At 38.9% G+C, this 26,317-nt stretch overlaps 1 protein-coding gene across 3 annotated transcripts in view; it reads right to left on the reverse strand.

The window, feature by feature from the left end:
• Positions 1 to 5,228: 5,228 nt before the first annotated feature.
• Positions 5,229 to 26,317, reverse strand: part of Kcmf1 (Potassium channel modulatory factor 1) — a 96,207-nt gene continuing 75,118 nt past the window's right edge. For all 3 annotated transcript variants that reach the window (XM_067104800.1, XM_067104799.1, XM_067104801.1), the window contains exon 8: positions 5,229 to 6,963. In XM_067104800.1, coding sequence (XP_066960901.1) covers positions 6,351 to 6,963 — 613 coding nt within the window. In that variant the 3' untranslated portion in view covers positions 5,229 to 6,350. The remainder of the gene's footprint in view (positions 6,964 to 26,317) is intronic.

The following is a 26,317-nucleotide window of genomic DNA, read 5'->3' on the forward strand; positions in this document are numbered from 1 at the left end:
CAGACAATAATTATATATATTTTCTACATAGTATATTTCAACCCAACTCTACTACTATGTAGCCATCAAAATGTTATAATTCAAACAATTCCCATATTCAGTTTGGTTATGGAAACCTGCAAAACTATGAAAACAACATTTAATGACATCTGAATCACACGCTTACTGCAACATTTATTCTTTGTATAAAATTTCAAAATGCTAAAATAAACGGCATTCATTAAGAACAGACAAAAACAATACTTTCACCTTCCTTGATGTTTGTTGCATGTAAACTCCCTTAGCATACTCAAAATAAATAATTTCATCACCATATCAATCTCATTTATATACTTCTGTATATATAAAACAAGGAAGCAGATACTAGTAGTATTCAGAATCAGTCAATAACACGTTCAACATTTGCAAAACATCTTTTCCTTTTCAAGTCCAGTTTTGCATCCTGCATACACCACAAATAATCAATAAATTCTTATGGACGAAGAGTAAAATATACATTGAAAGAGAACCCTGTTATGTGTAAGCCAAGAATAAATTAATTTCCTACAACTTAGCATGGCAATAAATAGTCACTCTAAAGCCAGCAGTGCACAAGGAACTAAAGTAATATCAAATGTTCATATTGACATCAGCCTTCAGCAATAAATAACCAAAACAAGATGAAACAGTAAAGGATTCAGTTCCAAAGTCATAATTAATTATATCAAACTTTCTGTGAAATATTGGGCACTATCCCTTCCCCAAAGTAAGGCTTTTTTGCTTGATTATGGGTTTTATTACTACTATTTCATATTAGAGCAGTGTAACATGACGAAATATAGCAAATATTTAACAATAAGCACATTGTTACAGTATGAAACGGGAGCTAACAGTGAGCCAGGAAATGCACCAGAACAGGTTGTAGCTTCAGTATTTACAAAATTCATTGACTTTAAAAATTGAAAGAGGACAGACATTCAATAGAAAAGCCTTCAGACACAGCCTAGACAATAACAAGAAGCAAGGAGTTACCAGGGGAAAAATGTACTGTATTTACAGAATATGTTTGAGAGAGAGAGAGAGAGAGAGAGAGAGAGAGAGAGAGAGAGAGAGAGAGAGAGAGAGAGAGAGAGAGAGAGAGAGAGAGAGAGAGAGAGAGAGAGAGAGAGAGAGAATGTATCACACTAGAGTTGGATCACTTGACCAACAAAACCTAACACATTTTTGTCAATCTTTAGTGTTAAGTACCTGGGAAATCAGTGCATTTCAACAGCACTGGCACTACAAATTCCAATAATAATTATTCAATTTATAAGTCTCAGTAATCCTACTTGATGTTCCAATAAAGACGCTTTCCTTGCCACAACGCAGATCATTGTTTCATTGGCTTAACATAAACCAAACTTGGAAATCCTTCCTGTCTCCCTCACATTTCTGCTTTCCTTAAGTAAAGGCACTCTCTTTTAAGACCTTATCTCAGCTTCCAAACTGGTGAAGTAACAACCCTCATAAATCATTACCTTCAAAGTCAATGTTTCACAACCTTTGTGTTTTAGGAAGTTAGTTGTAGGAGTAAAATGACAAACTTCTACATCAGCAACATGGGCTGACAACGGCACTAGTAAATAATCTGTAGCCCTAGCACTTGGTAACAAATGCTTTGCCTTTTTAATAACTAATATAAAATACCTGAACCCCTTTCCAAGGGGAATACCAAACATAAGATAATAAGGTAAATTCAAGTGGATCATGTTTAGGTAATTTCAAGTGTATCATGGTTAAATACAATACCTTTCACCGCAGGACATCACTGACCTACAGCTGTAAATGCTGGGCAAATTTTGATACAAAAGCCCCTGCTTGTGATGTGTATATATATACATATACATATACATACATATATATATATATATATATATATATATATATATATATATATATATATATATATATATATATATATATATATATATATATATTATACTATATGTATATATTATATATAAATATATATATATATATATATATAAATATATATATATATATATATATATATATATATATATATATATATATATATATATGTCACACTGGCTGTAATCTAGATATTGCAAAAGGCTGATCTGCAACATCATGCTCTATCCTAATAATATCCTGACTTCAGCTTACTTACAAATGATGCTAGTGTTTATTTAATGCTTCCAACCTTCAGCCATTTAACATCAAAAGTTGCTTCAAAGCATCCAGCCACAAGTAATGGGATGGATGAAAATGCAGTCACCATAAAAGCGTAGAACTGCAGTGGGATAAGCATCACAGATATTAAAACTTACAGCTGGTCAAGGAGAAATGCAAAACTCTTTAACACTAGTAAGTCTGCCTCATTTAAATACATTAGACTTGCCAGCTACAGATATATAACTTCAAAATATTCACCTAACTACTGGTCAATCCTCCATAGTTTCTTCATCAGTTCCAGCTTAAAGTAAGCAAGAGGTGGAAATGCCTCTACAGGCTTACAAAAAGAAACAGAAAGTGTTGAAAAAATTTCATGAGTACAATAACAGAATTGATACTCTCAAATTTGTGAAAAATCATCTCAGTCACAACCTCATACAGAAATCATCTCATAAATTGACTCATTGAAGTAGAAAACATTAGAAGAGGTCTGAGAAATAAGAAAACACCATACAGAATTCACTAAAGCTCAAAAAACATTCACAATGCAGAAACTGGTCTGCTAGCAAGAAACAGTAGGATTAAAATTCTGTATCTAGCAGTTGAGTACCTCAGCTGGTATGGAGGCATTACTCAAGTCAACTTCCACTCTCAAGGCGTCAATAAATCAGCAAGCTGCAGAAATAAAGCACTGTTTGCAGGTAACGTTATCAGATACTGGAAATTTCTCTGCCTTGAGGAAGAAAATATAATTAGGACATCACATCAGATATGGGATTTGTGTAATATGAGACCAAAATTTAAGACAATTTCTATCAGATGTACTGATACAATAAATTTGTTGTCTGAATTAGATGCAATGTTCTTTTAAACACTTCATTAACTACTGTTTTGTTTATAGTGACTTCTTTTATTTATAATGTATATTTATTGTTGTAATTCTACTTATTTTAAAACTTGCATAGTTACTTGTAAGTGAAGAGTAAAGATCAAAAACTAATAAATAACAGTGAAATTAAATCAGAAGTATCTAAAAGGGACGATGATTTGGAGGAAGCTGTGCAATACCATTTTAGAACTTTGACCATTTTATTTTATGTTTATTTCTTCTTCATTTACTTTCCTACATTTTCTTTAGGCCTGAGCTATAGGTGGATATGTGGCCAGTGGCCTTTGCATAAAATAAAACTGAAGGCTGGTAAAGCTGTGTGAACAGTAATTCAATGTCAGGTCTTAAAGGTCTAGCAAATAACTTTAACATTTAATGAAGCATTTCAGCCTTCATCTACTCAAAGAGTGAGGAGTTCTGAGAAGTGTCTCAGTGTAAGCCAGTACCTTACATGGGTAGAACGCTTACTTTTTTGCCCACAGGCAAATGTGATCAGAAAATAAACATTCACAACAGTTGACCATGATGATGACATACTGGAGGGAACAATACCCCCAACATAAAGCAGATCTATAAGAGAAATGATTAGTTGAAACCATAGCATGGGCTTACAAAGTGGAAACTAACTAGGTACCTTGAGTATACCAAGAATATCAGTGAGCGCTTGGCATAACCCAGAGGTTCAGAATTTGATTTACAAAATAAAATTCCAAGATAATGGGAATAAGGAAATCTACATTACAAATACAAAAGATGATTCCTTTTCACACTGAAGAAAAAGTTCACTCATTGCCAAATAGGGTTTGGTGAAAAAAATACAGTGGCTACTACAGAAATTAATGAACGACTGTGTAGATCCCATTCCGTTTTCACATTAAGGCTTACAGGTTGTAGATCCCATTCTGTTTTCACATCAAGGCCTACAGGTAAGTCAGTTAAATGATTTGTGTCAAGGCACATTCAGCCTTGTACACCTAGCTGGCTCAGTAGGATTGAAAAGATGTCTCATGTGGCAAGTCCTGTTGAAACCCATAACATCATCAGGTCATGGGCTGTTTTTAAGATGTTATGGCAAATAGCCAAACCCTGAGTTACAATTCCTCCCTAGGACTCCAACTAGCATTTGTTGCAGTTTTTCTTGGGTGGTAACTCAAAAGAAGTTGGTTTGTCAACATACAGCCCCCTTACAAGTATTTCTTACTTTAACCCAACACAAACTGTTTTGCTAGAGGAAACCAGTGTCACATTAGAGTTGTATCTACACAAATGATAAAAAACTCAAGTTTTTTTTTATTTCTGGGAATGATTTAATGCTCCAAATGCCTTTGGGTCTTCTTGTATCAGGTTAAATTTACAACTATTTTTTTTTACACAAAACCTACATAAATGTTTCAGAAACTGTTATGTTCCTCATTTTTCAAACTGAAATCAATCTGAAAACTGAACTGGATCCTCCTGTACATTGCACAAGTACAAAAGGGTACTTAAGCTTAAAGCTCGACTTAAAAGTTATCTGCACTTGAGCGTTATGTTTGTAAGTATACATTTATCAGTATTTTTATATCTATATTATGTATTCTACTTTCTTGGCATCATAATTAAACAGTACGCAACATATAAAACACTGAATATGACAAGCTCTGATTTCATCACTGGATGCACATACTGTACTTCCTCAACTATATGGTACAAGGCATCTTGCCAACAAGACAGGTCTCCCCATAAATCCACAAATGCAAAGTTAAGCTTGTGAGGTTTGCCAAATTTCACCAAATTGCTGATCTTCACCAAAAAATATATATATATATTAACAGAAAATAATAAATAGAAGATGAGTTAATATACAACTTGGATTCCAGAAACATTCCCAAAATGGTAAATATTGCCTCTAACTCATCCCAGTGCTTCTGATGCTGCTGCTATGATTTAATCAAGAGAAAAAATGCATTTCTCTATCCTCTTCAATCTTTTAAGGTTCTGTCAGGTGTGCTAAGATGTCACTGTACAGCCTAGCATGAGACTAAAACCACCAAATTCTACAGAAATTCTGTAGCTTCTTCCAGCAATAAATATCAATTATTTTAACTCTTGAATATACACCCACCAAATTTACTGAGCTGTACTAATATAATGCATAACCCACCATTATCCTTATCAAATTATAAGGAGAAATTAAGACACATTTTACTGTGTTAGCCATGGTATTGAAAAAAATTACTTGAAAAGTGTTAACCACAGTACTAACTAGTGCTCCTAAACTGCAAAACATGAAGTCTGTCACTTTCATCTGCATGCTGGCTCTTATTTCATTTTGCTTCAATAAAATTTCTGGAGAGGCTTTTAACACAAACAAAGGCTTCCCAGAAATCACTTCACAACAAGGACACTGATGATATACCCCAGTGTCTTCCCGTTCCATCTCACACTAGGCTGCAGTTCAAGTGATTCATTATCATGATAAGAAAGCAAAGTGAAGCTCTAAAACAAGAATAATAATAATTATGACAATAATAATTACTTACCTTTATAACATTTGCAACAAAAAATACAATTTGTAAATATTCTCATATCTCAAACACTATTTGGGCAAAAATCTTTAAAATCTATTTTATCAGCAAAACCACATTTAAAAAATCAAACAATAATTAATTTGAATTATAAAGGAACTAATGATGAGTGATTCTGGTTATCAAGGAAAAAGGAGACAAGAATTTCAGGAGAGGGCTGAATGGGAATGGGTGGGTGGTTGAGTGGGTGGGGTGGGGGGAAGGAAACAGTACCTAGGGCAATGCCAATGTGATTTTTATGAAAGGTTAGGGTAAAGCTATGCAGTTATTATGAAGGCCTGAACATATTTATACACAGCTATCTGGCGTGCTTGAATAGCATGCGCTATGTACACTTTATTTCCTCTTGGCACCAGTGGGGACCCCTAGGCATTTACATTTTGCCAGTCTGCCTAGCCTACCTGCTCAATTCTTTGCTGATTCTGTAGCATAGATTATATGTGGGTAGAGACATTCCCACATCCATTGCCACATATTTCTTTTTTATGAACATCTGATTATAACAACCAATACACTTAATACCCTAGAAGCCAGGCTATATGAGTGACTTAGGTGAAGAAGAAGCACTTTCCTCTTTAATTTTGGCCCTGCCTATCTCCTTCCTTTTTAACTTACTTCATTCTTTGGTGGAGTTGGCTATAGGCAGGTACAAGGCTGGCAGGGACAAGAATGGCAGGGGCAGGGTTCGTTGGCATGGGGAAAACCTTCTGGTGCTGGACTAGAACACTCCCTCGGTACTAGTGGGGTGGAGGCGGCTCTGTAGCACGGCCTTCTACCCCCCGCACCAGTTTCCTGCGGGCTGCACCTGGGGAGACTGCTCCCCCTGATGCTCGGCCCCTCCCGGGGCCCCCCACAGGAGATACGGCCACCGTTCCCGTCCCCGTTAGTGGCCGAGATACCACCCCTCCCCCGTTTGACTGCTGCTGCGGTTGTTGTTGCTGCTGCTGTTGGCTTCCTGGACTAGATCGACCGACGACAACACCTTTGGCCCCCTTTACAGATTTCATAGTATTAGATGTTTTGGACTGAGGCATGGATTGGTGCTGCATGTTGGTCTGAGTGGTTGATGTTGTGGTAGTTGTGTTTGATGTCTGTTGGGTACTAGTTGAGGTTTGTGTTGCAACATCCGACGATACCACTGGTTTGTCACTGTCTCCTTTTGAAATGTCCTTCTTGGGATCTACTCCACCACTTCCCTTCACACTCGATGATGGTAGAAGATTTCCTCCTTCGAGTGCTGTGGCACTGAGGCCAAAGTCACTTAATGTGGAGATTAACAGTTCTTGGACAAATCCTGCCCTGTCGTTGCTACAACTACCTGTGTCCGCCTCACTCTCCGTGTCTCCTAGCCTGAAAATAATGTATTAAAGAATTAATCATGGTATCAATTATGAAGTCAACCTATAAACAAAATAATAAATGTTTATAACCTTTCTCATCAGTAAACTGAAAGTTTTCATGCCATAACCAACATACAATTCTACTAGGAAATGAGTAACAAAATAAAGGTATGTAAACCAGCTTACAACATAAAATTATATTTAAACTATACAAACCAAAGGAACATGTGTGATTCTTTTAGTAAAATTTCTGCAAACCAGAGAGAAGTTTAATTCCCTGTTAAGGCAGTGGCATAATTTCAAAGGTACCTACCTTTCACTAGTATTTTATTATTAATAATAAAGGAAATCCTCTACATTCAAACGAGTTCTGTTCTGAGAGCTCGTTTGTCAGTTTAGTTTGTTTGCAAAGTTAACATAGGCATCTTACAATGTAGTTAACCTACCGAATATAGCACTGTATGGTAATAAAGTTTTATATACAGACAAGTTGGTCTTTGTACATAAAGTTTGTAATAGACTAAAACCTGTATAATCTTTCCTTAAAATAGTTGCAATGAAATTCATGAAACCAAGTTTATGTATCCTGCATATCAAAAGGACACAAGGTTTGTATCATTGAAGGTTTTTAGGTTGAAAGTTATAAATAATTTAACTAAATCACTGAGTTTTCACTCTCAATTTTCTCAAGTCTGGCCCGCAGTGTTCGTTATTATTATTATTATTATTATTATTATTATTATTATTATTATTATTATTATTATTATTATTATATTATTATTATTATTATTATAAGTATTATTATTATATTATTATTATTATTACTATTACTATTATCACGTATTTTTTTCTCTCAGTCATCTTCTTCGACTGGGTGGTATTTATAGTGTGGGGTTCCAGGTTGCATCCTGCCTCCTTATGAGTCCATCACTCCTCTCACTATAAGTGCTGTTTCTAATAGCACACTCTTCTGCATGAGTCCTGGAGCTACTTCTGCAACTAGTCTTTCCAGGTTCCTTTCCAGGGATCTTTGGATTGTGCCTAGTGTTCCTATGATTATGGGTACAATTTCCACTGGCATATCCCATATCCTTCTTATTTCAATTTTCAGGTCTTGATACTTATCAATTTTTTCTCTTTCTTTCTCATCTACTCTGGTGTCCCATGGTATTGCAACATCAATGAGTGATACTTTCTTCTAGATTTTGTCAATCAGCGTCAAGTCTGGTCTATTGGCATGTATCACCCTATCTGTTCTGAATTATTATTATTATTATTATTATTATTATTATTATTATTATTTGAAGGGAGTAGACCCTCTTTTAAACAGGTCTTATTAAAAAGGATGGCTGTATTATGCAAATTTATCTTATATAGTGTCTTTTCTATCTTCCTCATGATTCGCTTTTCAGGCTCAGCGATGTTAGTCAGCAACCGGCCGATATTCATGTTCGAAAAGGATAGTGTGCGGAATGCAGGAAGTCTTTATTAAAATATCCAATCAGAAATCGTTCGTCGTCTGGATTCAGGTTCTATTTCAGGTACCGTCGACATGTTTTGACCAGCTCGTTGGTCATCCTCTGGACGTGGTTGCAGAAGGTCTGAAGAAATGAGGCACTCGGGTTGGTATTTATAGGGGGTCTTGATCGGTGCTGAATTACGATTGGCTGCCCGGGGCAGGTAATCTCGGGCGGAGCCTTCTCTCCCAAGTTGGTGTTCGGGGCTCATCTTGCGTGCGAGTGGCGTTGTAGTGCTGGGGATGAATGGGAGAATTTCGATCCTCAGATGCCGAATTTTGATTCACTCGTCCGCTATGGGGGTGCTCGGTGCAGGTCTCCTGGAGGCCGTGGGGAGGAGAAAGGTTTCCTGCGTAATGTTGAGGGTTGGTTTCTCCTTCCCAATGTGCAATGCTTCCAAGAGGCGCAGGCGGCGGATGTTTGCGAACATCTATAAATGGTACCATCAGGAACCTCACCCCGATGCCTCTGAACACATAGAGCTCTTCTATACAGGACAATTTCGTCATAAATATAAAGAAGACGAACGCACCCTCAAAAACATCATCGAGAATAATGTCAGCCCTGTTGACTCCAACAAAAATATACATCTGGTTATTTATTACAAGAGCAAAAAGACGAGCAGCCTGGTTATGCGTAACAATCCAGTCCCCCCCTCAGCAGGACCCCTTGAAGAAAACCAACGTGGTATACCAGTACTCATGCTCCGTCCGAGGATGCCTTGGTTCTTACATCAGTATGACCACCATGTGTTTCTCCAAGAGGATTTTCCTGCCACGCCCAAGGGGGGGCCATCTTTAACCATGCCAGGACTGTCCATAACCAGAGAATAGCAAGAAAAGACAATCACAAACATCAAAATAATTGACCGTACTACCGACCACCGCCGCCTGCGCCTCTTGGAAGCATTGCACACTGAGAAGGAGAAACCAACCCTCAACATTACGCAGGAAACCTTTCTCTTCCAAACGGCCGCCAGGAGAACTGCACTGAGCGACCCCCATAGCGGACGAGCGAATCAAAATTCGACATCTGAGGATCAAAATTCTCCCATTCATCCCCAGCACTACAACGCCACTCGCACGCAAGATGAGTCCCGAACACCAACTTGGGAGAGAAGGCTCCGCCCGGGATTACCTGCCCTGGGCAGCCAATCGTAATTCAGCAGCGATCAAGACCCCCCTATAAATACCAACCCAAGCACCTCGTTTCTTCAGACCTTCTGCAACCACGTCCAGAGGATGACCAACGAGCTGGTCGAAACATGTCGACGGTACCTGAAATAGAACCTGAAATAGAACCTGAATCTAGACGACGAACGATTTCTGATTGGATATTTTAATAAAGACTTCCCGCATTCCGCACACTATCAACATGAATATCGGCCAGTTGCTGACTAACATCGCTGAGCCTGAAAAGCAAATCATAAGAAAGATAGAAAAGACACTATATAAGATAAATTTGCATAATATAGCCATCCTTTTTAACAAGACCTGTTTAAAAGAGGGTCTACTCCCTTCATATATTATTATTATTATTTTTTTTGTATTATTTTTTTATTATTATTATTATTATTATTATTATTATTATTATTATTATTATTATTCATAATGAGCATACATTCTTGCAAAACAAGTTAGAAGGTTATTAATTTGAAGAACATACCTCCAAAAAGTATCTAAGATATAACCCACAACACCCACCCCATACGGATGTACAATTTTTCTGCCAAAACTGAGTACCAAGTCTTAGAAACAAATTATATAACTAAAATCTGTAATTATATAACTAAAATCTGTAAGCCTCCAACATTTAAAGTTTGTCCAATTAATAATTCATTCAGGGATTCTAATCTATCAAATAAGAGCAAATACACAAGTTTGTCAGATTATTAAATTATTGTAATTTATCAAATGTGAGATAATATATCAACTAGGAACAAACCCTTTTGGCCAGTCCCATGATAATTAGGAATGTTATATCACTAGTCAGTTATGTCACTAGTCAGGGCAAACTAATAATAATCACCAGAGCAAAATGTTCACAAATGAAAAACAAAACAAAACATTAAAATTGCATATATTAACAAATAACTGTATTTTGATACATTAACACAACAGAAACATTTTGATACATTAACAACTTCATTGCTGATTGATACTTAAGGCTCCAACTCCTGCTAAATCACTTTCTCAGAGAATCTACAAACATAACTAGGCTGAGCTATGAACTTCAACTTATTATCTCTTTGATGGAAACGATTTCATGTTCATTATTTTTATATACACGATTACATTAGATAAAGGTTTAAAGATAATATTCTGAAATAAATAAAATAAAATTATGTATTTTACATATGATTTGTTCAAATATTCATATGAGCGAAAAAAGCAAATTCAATTTTGAAAATGTCATGCACAGCCTACAGTGTAACCTATTAACTGTTTAATACATATATATGCAGTGCATATATCTTTCTCATACCTTAAGTATGTATATACATACAGACCATGGTCAAATTAAGAGGCGACTGGTATGTATATACAGTAATGAGTAAACATACACGAATCATCCTCCCAGCTTTCTGTGCAGGGTCATCTCTATGCCTCTTGACATCTTGTGAGTCATACCCAAAAAATAACATCTTCCTAACCCTCCCTTCACACCATTTTCCCTAATCTGTCCTTCTACAATGCTTTAATAAGAGATAAAAAGAGAGTAATGGAGTAGACACATGAGAAAAGGATGACATATAAATATAAAAAATTTATTAAATATAAAAAAAAAAATTATTGGTAGAAAACAGAAACTAATGCGATGGAAATAATTAATAATCGAATGTAATACATCTGGTGAAAATAAAGGAAAGGAATGGAAGTTACGTAGTAAATATAAAAAAATTATTGATATAAGAAGAAACTAATGCAATGGAAATAAATGAATAAAATATATCTGGTGAAAGGAAAGGAAAGGAAAGGAAAGGAAAGGAATGGAATAGAATATAAAATTTAGGCCAAAGGCCAAGCGCTGGGACCTATAAGGTCATTCAGTGCTCAAACAGAAACTGAAAAGTAAAATGGTTTAAAAGGTGCAACAGGCAGAAAATCTCATAGTTGCACTATGAAACAATTGTTAGGAGGGGGTGGAAGATCAGAAGGAAAAGAATATAAATGGAGCTAAAGCAAAAGGAATGAAAGGGGCTGCAGCTAGGACTGAAAGGATGCTGAAAAGGACCTAAAGTAATGCCTACAGTGCACAGTGTGAGGTGCAGACGGCAGGAACTACACCCTACGCGGGGGAGGGTCTAAAGGCACTGTAAAAGCTTTTTTTTATGTATAAAGTATATTGTTGAGTATATCATTTGGCTAATGAGTTTAATAATTAGTTAGTTGGATTTATATCACCTTGTTTTACCAAAGACCCCACATAATACTGTCAATTAAGGCTAAAATTAAACTCTAAAGGACAGATACTGAATAGATCAGGTCGCCAGCTGAAAACTAGTTTAGCATAGAATGGAGGTTTATTTCATAACCACATGAATTAATTCAGCAAACTTACTGGAAAACTAGTTACAGGAGCTAACAGCAGCTCAGAATATTAGTCCTAATTAAGACAAATACCTCAATGCTATATAGAAATGAATGCAACAGATTTATGTGCCTCTCAAATGCTTTATAAGGCATTTAACTGCAAGGAACATCGAACTGAAGCTTCTTGGTACTGATGATGTATATCCTTCTCCAAGAAAGAGGATTTGTTCAGATCCAAGGTGTACAAACTTCTGGAAAAGACGTATCTTGCACTACAGAAACTCTCACTCGTCATAACTTAATCACAAGGAGATGATTCTTATGTCAAGAATAATGCTTTTAACACCATGGAGGATAAGTTATGTGACTTCACTAGACAACAATAATTCTACTTAACAGCTGATTTCATAAAAGGGATATGTTGTACTAGATTTCTTAGTGACGGTTTAAGAGAGGAAAATTTTGAACAAGGAAAATGAGTTTCAGTTGAAGAGAAAGAGAACTGGGAGTAATTGTCAAAATCACTCTTCCCACTGGCTGAGCTAATGCAGTGATCAGTTGCATAAGATGACTTGGTTCTTTTGGAATACCAATTTTCTCCCTCGTGTTGAACAAAGGGGGAGAGATACAAGCGAGCTCAGAGAGAGACAGGGCTTACACGGCCTGCTCTGAGGACATCTACAGAGAGTCTGTCAAGGCTGGGGTAGCTTCTGGCTGCATGCCTCACTCCTCCTCCCCAAGAACAGTATAACTAAGGTCTGGCCTAGCAAAACTGTATCCCCTCTATGGCTTAAAATTCCCACCCTTGGATGGTTGGCGAATTTAGTTCGAAAACAACTGCTTCCCACTCGCCTTTTCTCACACAAGAAATCAATACTCTTCCTAGCTTTAAATAGAAAATTAATTCTTTTCTACTAAGAGGTAAGGAAGAGAGGTTGAATGCAAATATTTATAATAGCTTCCCCCCTTAAGAAGGCATTCACTCCCATTCGGGCATGAAGGCCTGTACTAAGCAAGCTGTTTGCCTCAATTACTTTGCTCTTTTCCCTGAACAGATTTCGTTCTTGCAATGTGGCTAGCTAAGGATCCATCTGACTCTAAAATGGGATATGAGCATTAATAACTTAGTTACTGCAGACTCATAACACTACTCAAAAGTGTCTACAGATATTTATGTGCTATCTCTGATGACAGTGAAATTTATTCCTACACAAATGGTAGATTCAATTGTATCTTTTATGCCATAACATAGAACGCTACCACAGCACCAACTTAAATAACAATGAACTAGCTAAATTACAATATTCTTACAAGTACACAATTTCTTACACTAGAATGTACAATCACAGTTAACAAAGGAGTTAGCTGAAGTTCTTTAAAATGAGTTTTTATACTTGAATGGGAGAGGGGCTCATTACTCCTTGGTTTTTTATGGAAAATGATTTCGTCAACTGAGGTACTATGCCCTGTGTGTCATGAGTTCAATGGCTCTATTCACAATAGTTACAATTACTGGATTACCAAGTTATACTTAGTTACTGCTACTCATTACAAGACTTAAATCACAAGGTTACTAATACTACTTACTAAATCCAGTCTAGGTTGTTAATCTGGTGTTACTAAGGCAGAGATCAGGGTTACTACTACTACTTACTAAATCTGGTCTACGTTGTTAATCTGGTGTTACTAAGGCAGAGATCATGCCGGCTACTTCCTCTGGGCAGGAATCAGGACCACTCTGAGGTAGAAAGGCACTTTGCCAAAGAGGCACAAGTGCCAGGGGGAGCTTGTGGCTCTTGCAACTACTTGGCTCTCTTCAGCCCCTACTTCTTCGGGTTCCTCCAAGGCCTATCTATGACAGTCCTAGGGGGAAAGGCCAGAAGGGATATAGGGAGCAAAGTCAGGGGTAACCCCAGAGCCTACTGGGGAGCTCCTTACTCTGGCTGCTGCAACAACTGGAGCAAGTGTGGTCTCAACCTCTGTGTCCAGGGAGGCCAGTTCCTGATCTCCCAGAGAAGGTGTAGCAGTCAAATCCACCAGAGGTTCATCCTCTGGAAACGGATGGGTTGAGGAAGGAGTGTCAGGTGCCGGAGGCTCACAAGTTGTGAAGATCAGTTTGGTGAAGGTTCCTGGATCTCCCTTAGAGGATCTGTCTAATGATTTGGATCTGGCACCATGGCAGGGCCAGGCACAGGGTCCAATTCTAGTAGTGGCTCAATGTTCGAGACGGACGGTGCGTGGCACTGCTGAGAGCTCGCAAGTGGCACTGGCAGAGATTGATGGTCAGGCATACCTGACAAAAGGTCCGGAGGTGCAATACCTCACGGATGGCTTGAGATGGGCTGAGACAGAGAGTGCTGTCCCAGGTGGAGGTCAGAGCCTCTTGGAGATGCTTGATTTGGGGCATCCGCTGTGCGTTGCTCATTTGGGCAGCCCTCCCAATTAGTGGAGTAGCCTGTCACCTTGCACGCTCGATAGTGGGACTGCTTCCCTTTAGTGTCCTTTCGTGCAGAGGGAGGACTTGGTTGGTGGCTGTCTTTTCGTGAAGAGGGAGGACTAGGCCTGGAATCGCAAGGAGTGTGCCCCTTCTGTCAACCACTTCAGTGGGCAGAAAGTAATTCTTCTTGTTTTGGTAGTACGCCAGTCAAAGTGGCTGTGCTCGTGGCTAGTGATCCTACAGTCGGTGCCTCCATTGTGGAGGTAGCAGAGCTACGGAGTGGCGCTGGGAGAGGGCTTCCCCAGAGGAGGTCCCGACCCAACAGGAATTCCACTCCATGCCTGATTCCACTCACTATGCCAAGGCAGTGAGGAAGTGTGCCCCAAGGTGTCGTGACCTGGAGCTTGACTGTGGGGATGGATTTGGTGTGGCCCTCTACCCATTTCATCTCTCATTAAGTTTTCTTGTCAACAGTGGCACTGGCTGGCACTTGGGGCCTGTCAATCAGGCTAACGTCTGCTGCAGTGTCCACTGTAACCGATAGGGCCACTGGCAGGATAGAACCATCCAGGGGTGCCACTGAGATGGACTAGGTGTCCAGCTCCTCAGGGTGAGGTATCTTCTGCGGCCAGGCCGTGGAGAACGTGGAGCTTATTAAGTTGACAAACTTGGTGGATGGGACATGATTTGGGCAGGCCGGGTGTCCAGCACTACACTGGCCAGCAGCACCACAGGATCGACAAGGGCCCTTTGTGGGGGCTCGGTTACCTACGGTGACTGTTAGTGAAGACTGAGTGGAGGTAGATCGAGAGGAGTTCTGGCTGCTTGGTGGTGCCCAACTTGTAGCGGCACTCGGATTCAGTGTGCCCCACCTTCTTACAGTGGGTACACGTGGGCTTGCTGGGTGGTCTGTTCTTCAGGCAAGTCGAGCCTGAGAGGTACCCGGGTGGCACTATGTGCCTTGAGATGTGCTGTGGGACTGGTTGTATGTTCCCAGGAATCGGCCAACGGCAGGCTTCCATAAGTGTTGTGGGCTGCTTGTCACTGAGATACACAGCAAGGGGTCCAGGCACACACTGGAAAAGATCCTCCAGCATGGTCCAATTGAACAGATCCTTGAATGTGGTGCACAACAGGGAGTCAACCCAGCGTGTACCAGACTGGGTCTTGTGACAGGCCCATTCAGTCCATGACCAGCCGACTTCCTTGGCAAGACCTCGAAACCACTGTCTCCATTTCTCCAGGGTTATTTCGTAAGCTTTTGTTATGACCCTATGAACTTCTTCCATGTCGTCTCTTTGATTCTTCTCCAGTGAGCAGAGGGCTGCCTGGGTGTTGTAGTTTTTAAAAAGATTCTCTATTTCCTCCAACCATGCTTCTGACTCTTCCTCAGTCCACTTGGGGACTACGAAATTAATGCTTGATATGGGAGCATTTGGTGCAGCAGGTGTGGTGTTGGAGGCTTGTTGGGCAGCCAGAGCTTCAGCATTCCTTATTTGCCTTCTCCAGATCAAGCTCCTTTTCTTTGAGGGCTAATTCATGCCATCTTTTTTTCTCTTCTCTTGCATCTTCCAGCTGCCTTTGTTGTTCATCATACTTCCTCTGTGCCTCTTGGGACTTCCTCTGTTCTGCTCTTTCCTTCCTCTGTTCCTCTCTTTCTTCCCTCTTTTGCTTAGCCAAGTCATCCAGCCATTCTTTAACCCCACTTGGTGAGATCCTGTCCCATGAGACCTGCCTCCTTTCCCAAATCCATGAGGGTTCTGTAATGTTCTGTCGTCATGGTTCTGGTAGGTTACCATGGGTAAGCTCGTCTACCTTGGATGACTGGAATGACTTATGAATTGGGGAAGTGTCCCTCAGATTTCGGTGACATTTCAGTGGTGTGGCACTTTCTCAATAAGGTAGCACTGTGGCTGAATGTGCCTGCAAAGGTCACATTTATAGCACTCTGTGCCTCGATATACAGGTGTATGCTTAGTCAAACAGGACTTTCTGTGCTTTGGTGGCACCATTCCGAGGAATCAACACTCTTGGAGTACAACTAATTGTACTGAGGGGAAAGGCACTCTGCCCAAGCAAAGCGCAATTAATAAGTAGGAGAAAAAGGAAAGGTAAGAGGAAACAGATAGGTAATTGCTTCAGTTGGTTATGACAGTGCCTCAGGTTAGTGGCACTGTGGAAAATAAATTTTTTTTTTTGGTTGCTCTGGCACTCATGGGTGACTAGTTCCTAGTACTAGCGGTGCTACTTCCTTTCATGAGGAGGGAGGAAGGCTTTTATGCTCAAGTCTGGATAAATAGACACCACTCATGGTGGACAATTGTCAATAACTGTGGTTAATTCTTAACTTATCCTCAACTATTTGTGGGACAGAGGTGCTTTCTTTTTCTTTTTTTTCTATGTCAGCTCATTCTTTCTATGAAGACGGTGCACGTACGCTCTCAGCTACCTAAAGCGCTTGATAAAAGTGAAGGAAAGAGAAAATAAAAAAGAAAATGAAGCAAGTACTAACACACAAGTGCATAGACAAAGTTTGCACTGCGTGAGAAATGAGAGAAAAGAAGGAAAATTTGAATGAATACTAGCAGGTTTTCTTATCTTGAATACTCTTGATTAATTTGGCTATGTTAGGTAATGGGTTATCTGCCAATATAAGCGTGCCCCATTACACCATGCTCTTATTAATTCTTGGTAATATTCATTAATTCTTGTACTTATACGTATTGTTAAACTATCCTTTGTTTCTTTTTATTTAATTCCCTGCTAAGATGTATATTTTTATAAGAACTTCATTTATACTTCCTAGCTTTTTTTTCTTTAATTCCTGACTAATTGGCTAACTTTCTTTGAAGCGTTTATCTAAAATGTCGACCTAGTTTTCCCTTTAATTGAAGTATTTTTTTATTTTAATAAAGATTTGTAAGTACAATAACTATACTAAGTAGTTTGAAAGTCGGTGCATATGAATGGAAGATTCTTTGAATGCATGAGACGTCTGCTTGTGATGTCACACAGGTGAACAACAACACACGTCTTGTTTATACCAGCACCAAGATTTAAGATGGCGGCTATTGTACTCGCAGGCAACCCCCAAAATGGCGGACAGGTCACATGACAGCACATAGCTGATGGCTATGGGAGCGGGCTGCGGGTACGCCAGTTGGCGGAGGAATACACAATCTCCCGCCTCGCTTCACTATATCATTACAATACAAAAGAATAAAATCGCTCAAATTCCTTTTATAAAATGACTGAGGCTATTGTGAGAAAGCAAGTTATAAAGACGGGAAATGAATCTGTTATGATTTTCTTTTTTTTCTTTCTTGTGCGTCATAATTAATTAATACACTTGGCGGCCATGCTTACTTCGGGGCCCCTTCACGATACAAAGGAATGGACATGTGACGTTCTTACTAGCCTGATTTACATTAATGAAATTAAACACTGATATGGTTATCTATGTTATTACTGGAAAAGCAAGCGAAATTTAATATGATTTTCGTGACGCTGATTCAGGGGTCTCTCTCTTTTAGGATTTCCATAGTTGCTTTGTTATATCCTAGGGGCTTATGAAATTGTCCATCCTACCCCGTGAGAGAAGTGCTGGGCACTCACTCTCCTCTCCTTGGTCATGTACTAAGCTAACTAGTTCAAAAATAGCAAACTAACAAATGTGACTCTATAACTCTGAACTTCCAACTCTAATCGGTATTTTTAACTTTTCCTATTCGTAAATTCTACTCATTTACTGCACACTTTCCTACCTACTCTATCTTATTCATATAACAATGGTATTAATATTACTTACCTAGGCCTGTATCCTTCTTTGCTTAGGAGATTGCATGAAATTAATATGATCTGACTTTCAGCTTTCAATTAATTTGTATTTAATCTTCCAAGTTCTTTATATCTCTGTGGGATAGCTAGCAACAGCTAATGGGTAACTAATTACAGATATCATGGCAAGACATCGCCAATGTTGCGTGGGTCATTCGGTTAATGAGTTTAATAATTAGTTAGTTGGATTTATATCGCCTTGCTTTACCTAAGACCAACATACTTCTGTTAATTAAGGCTAAAATTAAACTCTAAAGGACAGATACTGGATAGATCAGGTCGCCAGCTGAAAACTAGTTTAGCAAAGGATGGAGGTTTATTTCATAGCCACATGAATTAATTCAGCAAACTTACTGGAAAACTAGTTTCAACAAAAGTAAAATCAAATGAAATGGATTATTTACAGGAGCTAACAGCAGCTCAGAATATTAGTCCTAATTAATACAAATACCTCAGTGCTACAGAGAAATCAATGCAACAGATTTATGTGCCTCTCAAATGCTTTATAAGGCATTTAACTGCAAGGAATGTCAAATTGAGGCTCCTTGGTACTGATGATGCAGATTCTTCTCTAAGAAAGAGGATTTGTTCAGATCCAAGGCATACAAAATTCTGGAAAAGACATATCCAGATAACAATCTTGCACTACAGAAACTCTCACTCGTCATTACTCAATCACAAGGGGATGATTCTTATGTCAAGAACAATACTTTTAACAACACCATGGAGGATAAGTTGTGTGATTTCACTAGACAACAATAATTGTATTTAATAGATGATTTCATAAATGGGATATGTTTTACTAGGATTTCTTAGTCAGTGACTGTTCAAGAGAGGGAAATTTTGACAAGGAAAATGAGAGTTTCAGTTGAAGGGAAAGAGAACTGGGAGTAATTGTCAAAATCAGACTTGCTGCTGGTTGAGTTAATGCAGTGATCAGTTGCATAAGGGTCCTTGTTTCTTTAGAATACCAATTTTCTCCCTCATGTTGAACAAAGGGGAGAGAGAGAAAGCAAGCTCAGAGAGAGGGAGAGGGTTTACACGCCCTGCTCTGAGGATATCTACAGAGAGTCTGTCAAGGCTGGGGCAACTTCTGGTTGCTTGCTTCGAAAGTCCTACCCAGGCCCTAACCTTAAATGACAATACATTACTCGCCAGGACACAGGTCACAGAAAAGTGGCCTAGCAAAACTGTATCCCAACTATGACTTTTATGAGCTTAAAATTCCCACCTTTGGATGGTTGATGGGTGAATTTAGTTTGAAAACAACTGCTTCCCACTCACCTTTTCTCACACGAGAGACCTATATTCTTCATAGCTTTAAATAGAAAATTAATTCTATTCTACTTAGAGGCAAGGAAGAGACGTCGAACAGCAAATATTTATAATATAAAAAATACCAGCACAGAAATACAATATGCTTTTACCATTATCTAAACGTGTTTGCTTACTACTACTTTTTCGTGACAATCTGGATACTGTAAATAATATGTGGCACCGTTATGCTGACCAATGGGGATCAAGAGGTTGTTCACCACATTAAGGTTACAAGATTTACCCAATAACGTTTGCATATCTCTTCATATAAAAATGCTCTTTCTGTACCGAGAAATTGCCATACTTTGTGAAGCACCCATAAGTAGACGCATCCATGTAAAGACAGACTATACGAAAGTACTGAAAAAAGTGAAAAAAATGGAGGAGGGAAGTATCTAAGCAGATGCAGTTACATACTGCGACCATAAGAAAACCAACATCAATAAAATTTACTCTGCTGCCAAATTTCTATAATAAAAACCATTGTATTTTTTCTAGTAACAGGATACAAAAAAAAAAAAAAATCCAAACAGGTCAAACCATAGTCCTAATTTTCAAAACCCGTAAGAATGGAAGATTAAGTATAACCTCGCCTTTGATTTACAGGTAATCCCCGCTTATCGGTGGGGGTTCCATTCCCCACAGCATGACGATAACTGAAAATTGCTGATAACAGTGCTGATCCCTGGTTATCGGCACCGATAACCAGGGATCAGCGCCGATAAGTGGGGATCGGCGCCGATAACTGGAGATCGGCACATATCAGCGCAGAAAATCCAGTTACCGTTGTCATTAGGCAAGGACCGTAAAACCAGATCGCCGATAACCAAGGACTGCCTACTGGTGTTTGTCATCTTGGTATAATAAGAATATCCATTCTATATACCTTAGATTCCTTCGAGTTTCTAACATTAAAAAGGTCCCTCATGAATAAAGTCCTATTACTGGTATCAATAAAAGTAAGTTTAAACAAAAATAATGTGTCTATAAGACATGCTTTTATACAAACCCATTAATCCTACATTGCCTTAATCTGTGTAACACACCCAGATGCATCAATCGATAAGTAGAAAGATCTCGATAGCGCATGTGCCAACTACCTTCTTCAGGATGCGAGGCAATATCATCTTTTGTGTTATCTTCAAAGTGCTGAAAAATGGGAAGGAAGAAGGGCACCAAAAATTATGGGTTTGCATAACAGCATGTTTTATTGTAAAAACATATTGTTATGAACCCATTAATCATAAAGAGCCTAAATGGCAATTTATGAGGGAAGTTGAAGCAGATGAGCACAGGAAGAAAAAATAAAGACAGATGCAAATGTATGTCCAGCCACAGGAGATAGGCAATAAAGGTGGCAATAATTCTGTAGATAATGGGTGCTTCCATATGTCATGGAACTGCAATGGAAGAATAACCCAAGAGAGTAAACTTACCATATAGAAAACACACAGCTGGTAACCTGTAAATGCACGCCTACATGTCTACCATAAAATGAGGGTGATTCATGAGAATGATGATGATAAATCATCAACCTCCTCCCCAATGGAGAGTACATGACCCTCTACAATATCTCCTGATATACATATCAAGGGATTTAAGAGTAAATATTACAATGAAAAAATATGTCAAAAGTATTTTTAACGAATGCCAAGCGCGTGCTTCAGGTGTGGCAGTGAGTTTCTAGTTATACTTAAAGCCAAGAAAGGATAAGAAGGTGGTGGTGGTGGAAAGCCTGCAGGGGGTGGTAAAATCTTCTACAGTGACCTTCAAAAGTTCTCTGAGATGATACTTGATAACTGCCACACATGAAGGTGTATCAATTCTGAATGACTGTGAAAACAGTGGAAGCTAAGCTGCTTAGAACACACCTTCCAGCAGGAAAGATCTGGGATAGTCCATGACAAGTTCCAAGAAGTCTGGGAACTACTACTTTTTTTTGACAACTACTGTTGCTAGAAAGAAGCTATGATGGTCACCTAAGACTGCATCAATTTCTGTAACTTCACATGCCCTACATCAGCAGTCCCAATGGGGAATACCCAAAAGGTATCAAGATTATCCCAAGGTTGAAGCATGGTACCTACTGCCCGCTGCTGGGGCCCGCTGCTGGGCCCAGCTGCAGAGCAGTACTGTGTAAGTCTGGCATTCAATGATGTGGCACACAGACAGAGCATGGAGGTTCCCCCAATCGGCCACCACAGATATCTATATGATGGGACCACTCTGACAAGAGAATCTGGTAGGTCCTACTAACAACACCCACCAAGACGCTGCCAGCTCTAGGAACAAACCATGGCATGACAGTCACGCCTTTCTGTCAACAAAAAGATTTTTACTGCCAACAGATTCTGATCATGACCCTCCTTTATTCTCCAAGTAAGCAATGGCAGTGTTGTTAGTCATGACTTCCATGTATGACCTAACAAGAAAGTCACACAAATGCTTGGAGGGCTAGGAAGACTGCCTCAAGCTCTTTGAGTATGTTTATGGGTTTGGGGCTCTATTAACCTAGACCAAACTCCCTGCACTCAAGACTAAAGCAGATGTGCTCTCATTACATGGTCTAGGGATTTTAGATCATCAGGAAGTAGGAGTCCTAAGGTACCAGAGGAATACACTTCGCAAGAATTTGACAATACTGCCACCAACAAATGGACAAGCATGGAGAAGGAACTCGCTGATTTTCTTCAGGAGTCAAGGAATCTTGTCTACTGATGAACAGACAAAAGCCTGTGAGTGTCAATAAGCATATCCAAATAAACCACCTACATGGGCAGTGATAATCTCTTTTCTCCAAGCTGACTTGCACACCCACGGACTAACACGTCCAAAAGAAATTACAGTTGCCTATCCAGCTCTTCTGCTGAGGAAGCCTTAACAAAACAGTTGTTCAGATTATGAAAAATTCACCAGCTTCAACAATGCAACTGGATGGCAACTGGGATGACACTCCAGAAGACAAACTGAGTAGTATACAGATGAAAGAAATGGACCCAGAACTGGAACGTGGGGCCCAGACAAAAGAAGCTAAGATACTTCCTTGAAAACAGGTGAATGGCAACATGGATGTACACAACCTCAGCTGAAACAAGATAATGCCCTCTGTGGATTTATTGCCATATGGGAGTCAAATGAAGAAATTCATTGACAGGACTGATCTAGAATTAGTCTACATATACTTAAAGACTCTGAATGAGGATACTGTACATCAACTGCAGAACCAAAGAAAACTTGATGTAACAAAAGAAGGGGTCAAGGAACAACAACCAGTAACCACAGCAGATAACCTCCCTCCAACACCCAAAGCTCTGCACCAATAGGCTCCTAAGCTCTTCAAAACCTCTGAAGGCAACTGGAGAGATGACACTCGGGTGACAAGACTTCATCTACAAGATTCTTTACCAATGAACTTCATTCTGGACTTTCCACAATCTCCAGCAATGGTTAGAGGGAGCTCTCTGATGATACAGAGACTTTATAATAACTTAAAAACATGTACTGAGCATTTGAAAAGAGAGAACTGGCACTGAGGTTCAAGACTGAGCACCTTGAGACTTGATTCACTCACTACACCATTACTTTATTCCCTCACTCCACCCAAGGTCAACTGTTCCTGCTAATAGTTTAGATATCACCATCAATCAGCAAGACAGCAATGTACACGCAAAGATTTCTTAGCCATCTTACAGATGCCTCCCTTCTGGCCCTTATTCTAGTAAATCCACCAGTCTGGAAATGGGGAAGCTCATAAAGAAGGTGAGAAAGAGGATGATATGCCCCTCTGCTTCTTAAACCTCTTATAACCATGGGCCTCTTCAACCTCTGCCTGGCCCACAAGATAGAGTTAAATCAGGCACAGGCAGTCCCCAGTTATCGGCAGCCTTGGTTATCGGTGATCCAGTTTTACAGAGCTTGTCTGGCGATGACGATAACTGGATTTTCGGTGAAGATATGTGTCAATCTCCGCTTATCAGGTCTGATCCCCATTTAACAGTGGCACCGATAAACAGGGATTTCAGCACTATTATCGCCAATTTTTACTTATTGTCACACCATCGGGAACGGAACCCCCACCAATAACCAGGGACTGCCTGTATCACTGAAAGGAATGGATTTGCAGCAGGAGTTGCTGAAACAGTAACTGCAAGAACATAAAGAACATCCAAAACATAGGTAAGAGTCTCAGATAGAGAGGCTACAGTACAGTCTTTGCAGTGTCTGCTGCAATCAAGGCAGGTGATGATATGTTGGCTATGGCAAACTGCTTCAGGAAGGTAAAAATGGATGGATTCATCATTAGCCCATGTGGAGACAACAGCCTTCAGATGCTCCATTTTATTAGGATACCTCCGTGGTGTCTGCAAAGCAAAAGCAGGAAAAGATGGAACTTTCTCACTTGTGAGGACACGGATCATCACTCAACACTCACACACAATGCAATTCGATGAGACAACCATGATCATCAACAGAGAGTCAGAAGCAATAGAAAATTATTCAATAGTAGCAGCCCTAATAAGAGTCCAGCAGTAGCTGGGACCTCTGTACAGCAATATAGCAAAAGAAAAAGGGGCTGACATTACAGCATGAGGGTGGTAACCCTACCACCTCACTAATTAAATTACAACACCTAATGCCAAAAATAAATAAAATGGTACCCAAAAGACAACAGCAACGGAGCAAACTACATAATTCACTTACTCTCTGCTATAACTGAGTAAATAAAAAAGGAATAGAGTGTAGTCACAGCAAACTACTCAATTCTGAGCACTAACCCTGTAACATCTCATAAGCTAACTGGTGGCAGGACTTTTAATATTATACTTTACCAGAACAAAAACATAATGAATCTAATAAAATACATACAACACAATAATCACAGACTGTAAAAACCAGAATTTTCACATTGAAGAAATCAGTTCACTAACAAACAGTACCTGAAGAACAAATAAACTTTAATGGCAATTGCAAATTGCATTCTCATACTGAAACTTACTTCTGTTTGATGGGAAAATACTGGTGAAACTAAAACATCATGAGATTGTGACCTAGACATATGTTTGATTCATGCAAACGTTAAGAAACAAAATTGATAACTTGGCAGGCAAAATAAAAATGCTGACTGCCAAAATTTACTGAAGGGGTTTGGGTTTAGAGACCTGTTGATTGGAACTGGGATAACTGGATAAAAAGTACTTTGGTTTTAAATTACATATATAACATTCTCCAGATTCAGGGTCTGGTTCCTTTGGGAAATTCACAGAATATCTGTGGCTCAAACAAATATTTTCAAATTAAAGACAGGCCTGATAAATATGACATGATCTTGAAATCAAAATAACATAATCTATTTGCTATCTCATTAAACATTCCTAGAAGCTGCAACTACTTTATATGTCATTGCCATTCTCCAAAAGGACTAGTTACATGTCACCTAGACACAAGTGATCTAACTCTGGCTCCTGTTGCTTACATCAATGCCCTGAATTCTTACACAAGTGAGGAACTAGCATATTTCAGCATTTATTTGTCTCATATAAATTTTGAATATGCTGCTTGCGCGCTAGAGGTATGTAAATCATGTATATCCATTAATATACACAATCCAATGAGGACCTTCACATCTCATCAGTTCAAGTTAACCCCTTACAAGATTAACCCGAGATATATCGTGATCAGCGTGCTAAAAATTTTGGACTTACCACGTGATATCTCGTTAAAAAGTTAAACGCGAATACAGGTAGTCGTCAACTTACGACCTATGCGACTTACGACTGACCGACTTTACGACGGCTATGACAATATAATAATATATAATAATATTTAATTTTATATTTTGCTAAAATACGCCGAGCGAGTACGATACTTTTTCCGCTACCGCAGCGCCACTCATATCCGAGAGATGCTCAGCTTTCGCAGCATTGTGTGTTTGTGTTGTTCAAAATGGTAAAAGATTCATATTTTTGTAATGTATTTTGTATTTCTATTTTTGCAAATAAATCAAATGTAATAACAAATTACCGTATTTGATGGCTTATAATACGCATGTCTGCATAGGACGCACTTTTAATTTCAGCAGGACATTGAGGGGAAAAAAATAAGGTTTCCTAGCCTATGCTCATATGATTTTGGTAAGTAAAAACTGTAGTATTAGGTTATCATATGCATATTGTTTCTTACCCACAGAATCAACAAAACATTAATAAAGAAGTTATTTACCATATTTATATTTATCAAAATATGTATTATACAATCAGCCATTTACTACGATCGAATGTTTAGCCTGCTGCTGAAAGCTACCTCATAGGTTTACCAATAGATTGCAACACATTCATTTGTAAACATTGTTTCTTACCGCAGAATCAACAAAAACATTAATAAAGATGTTACCCTACGGTAATATATGTTATATATATCCATTATATATTATAAAAGTATGCAATCAAGGGTAAAATCTAATAAATAAAAATGTTTCCTATGTAACGCTCGAGTCTCGTGAGCAACTGAACAAAGCCATGTTATTATTCTTAAAAGAGAATGCTAGCACGAGTTCAAGTATCAACTCAACGGGCCTTGTTATTATGCCTAAAGAGAATGGTAGCAGGAATTGTCAACCACCAATTGATCGAAGCCATGTTGTTATGCGTAAAGAGAATGTTAGCAGGAATTGCCAACTACGAACCGAACGAAGCCTTGTTATCCGTAAAGCTCTTCGAGATAATC

The sequence above is a fragment of the Macrobrachium rosenbergii genome, chromosome 6 (genome assembly GCF_040412425.1).
Source record: "Macrobrachium rosenbergii isolate ZJJX-2024 chromosome 6, ASM4041242v1, whole genome shotgun sequence".
Lineage (NCBI taxonomy): Eukaryota > Metazoa > Arthropoda > Malacostraca > Decapoda > Palaemonidae > Macrobrachium > Macrobrachium rosenbergii.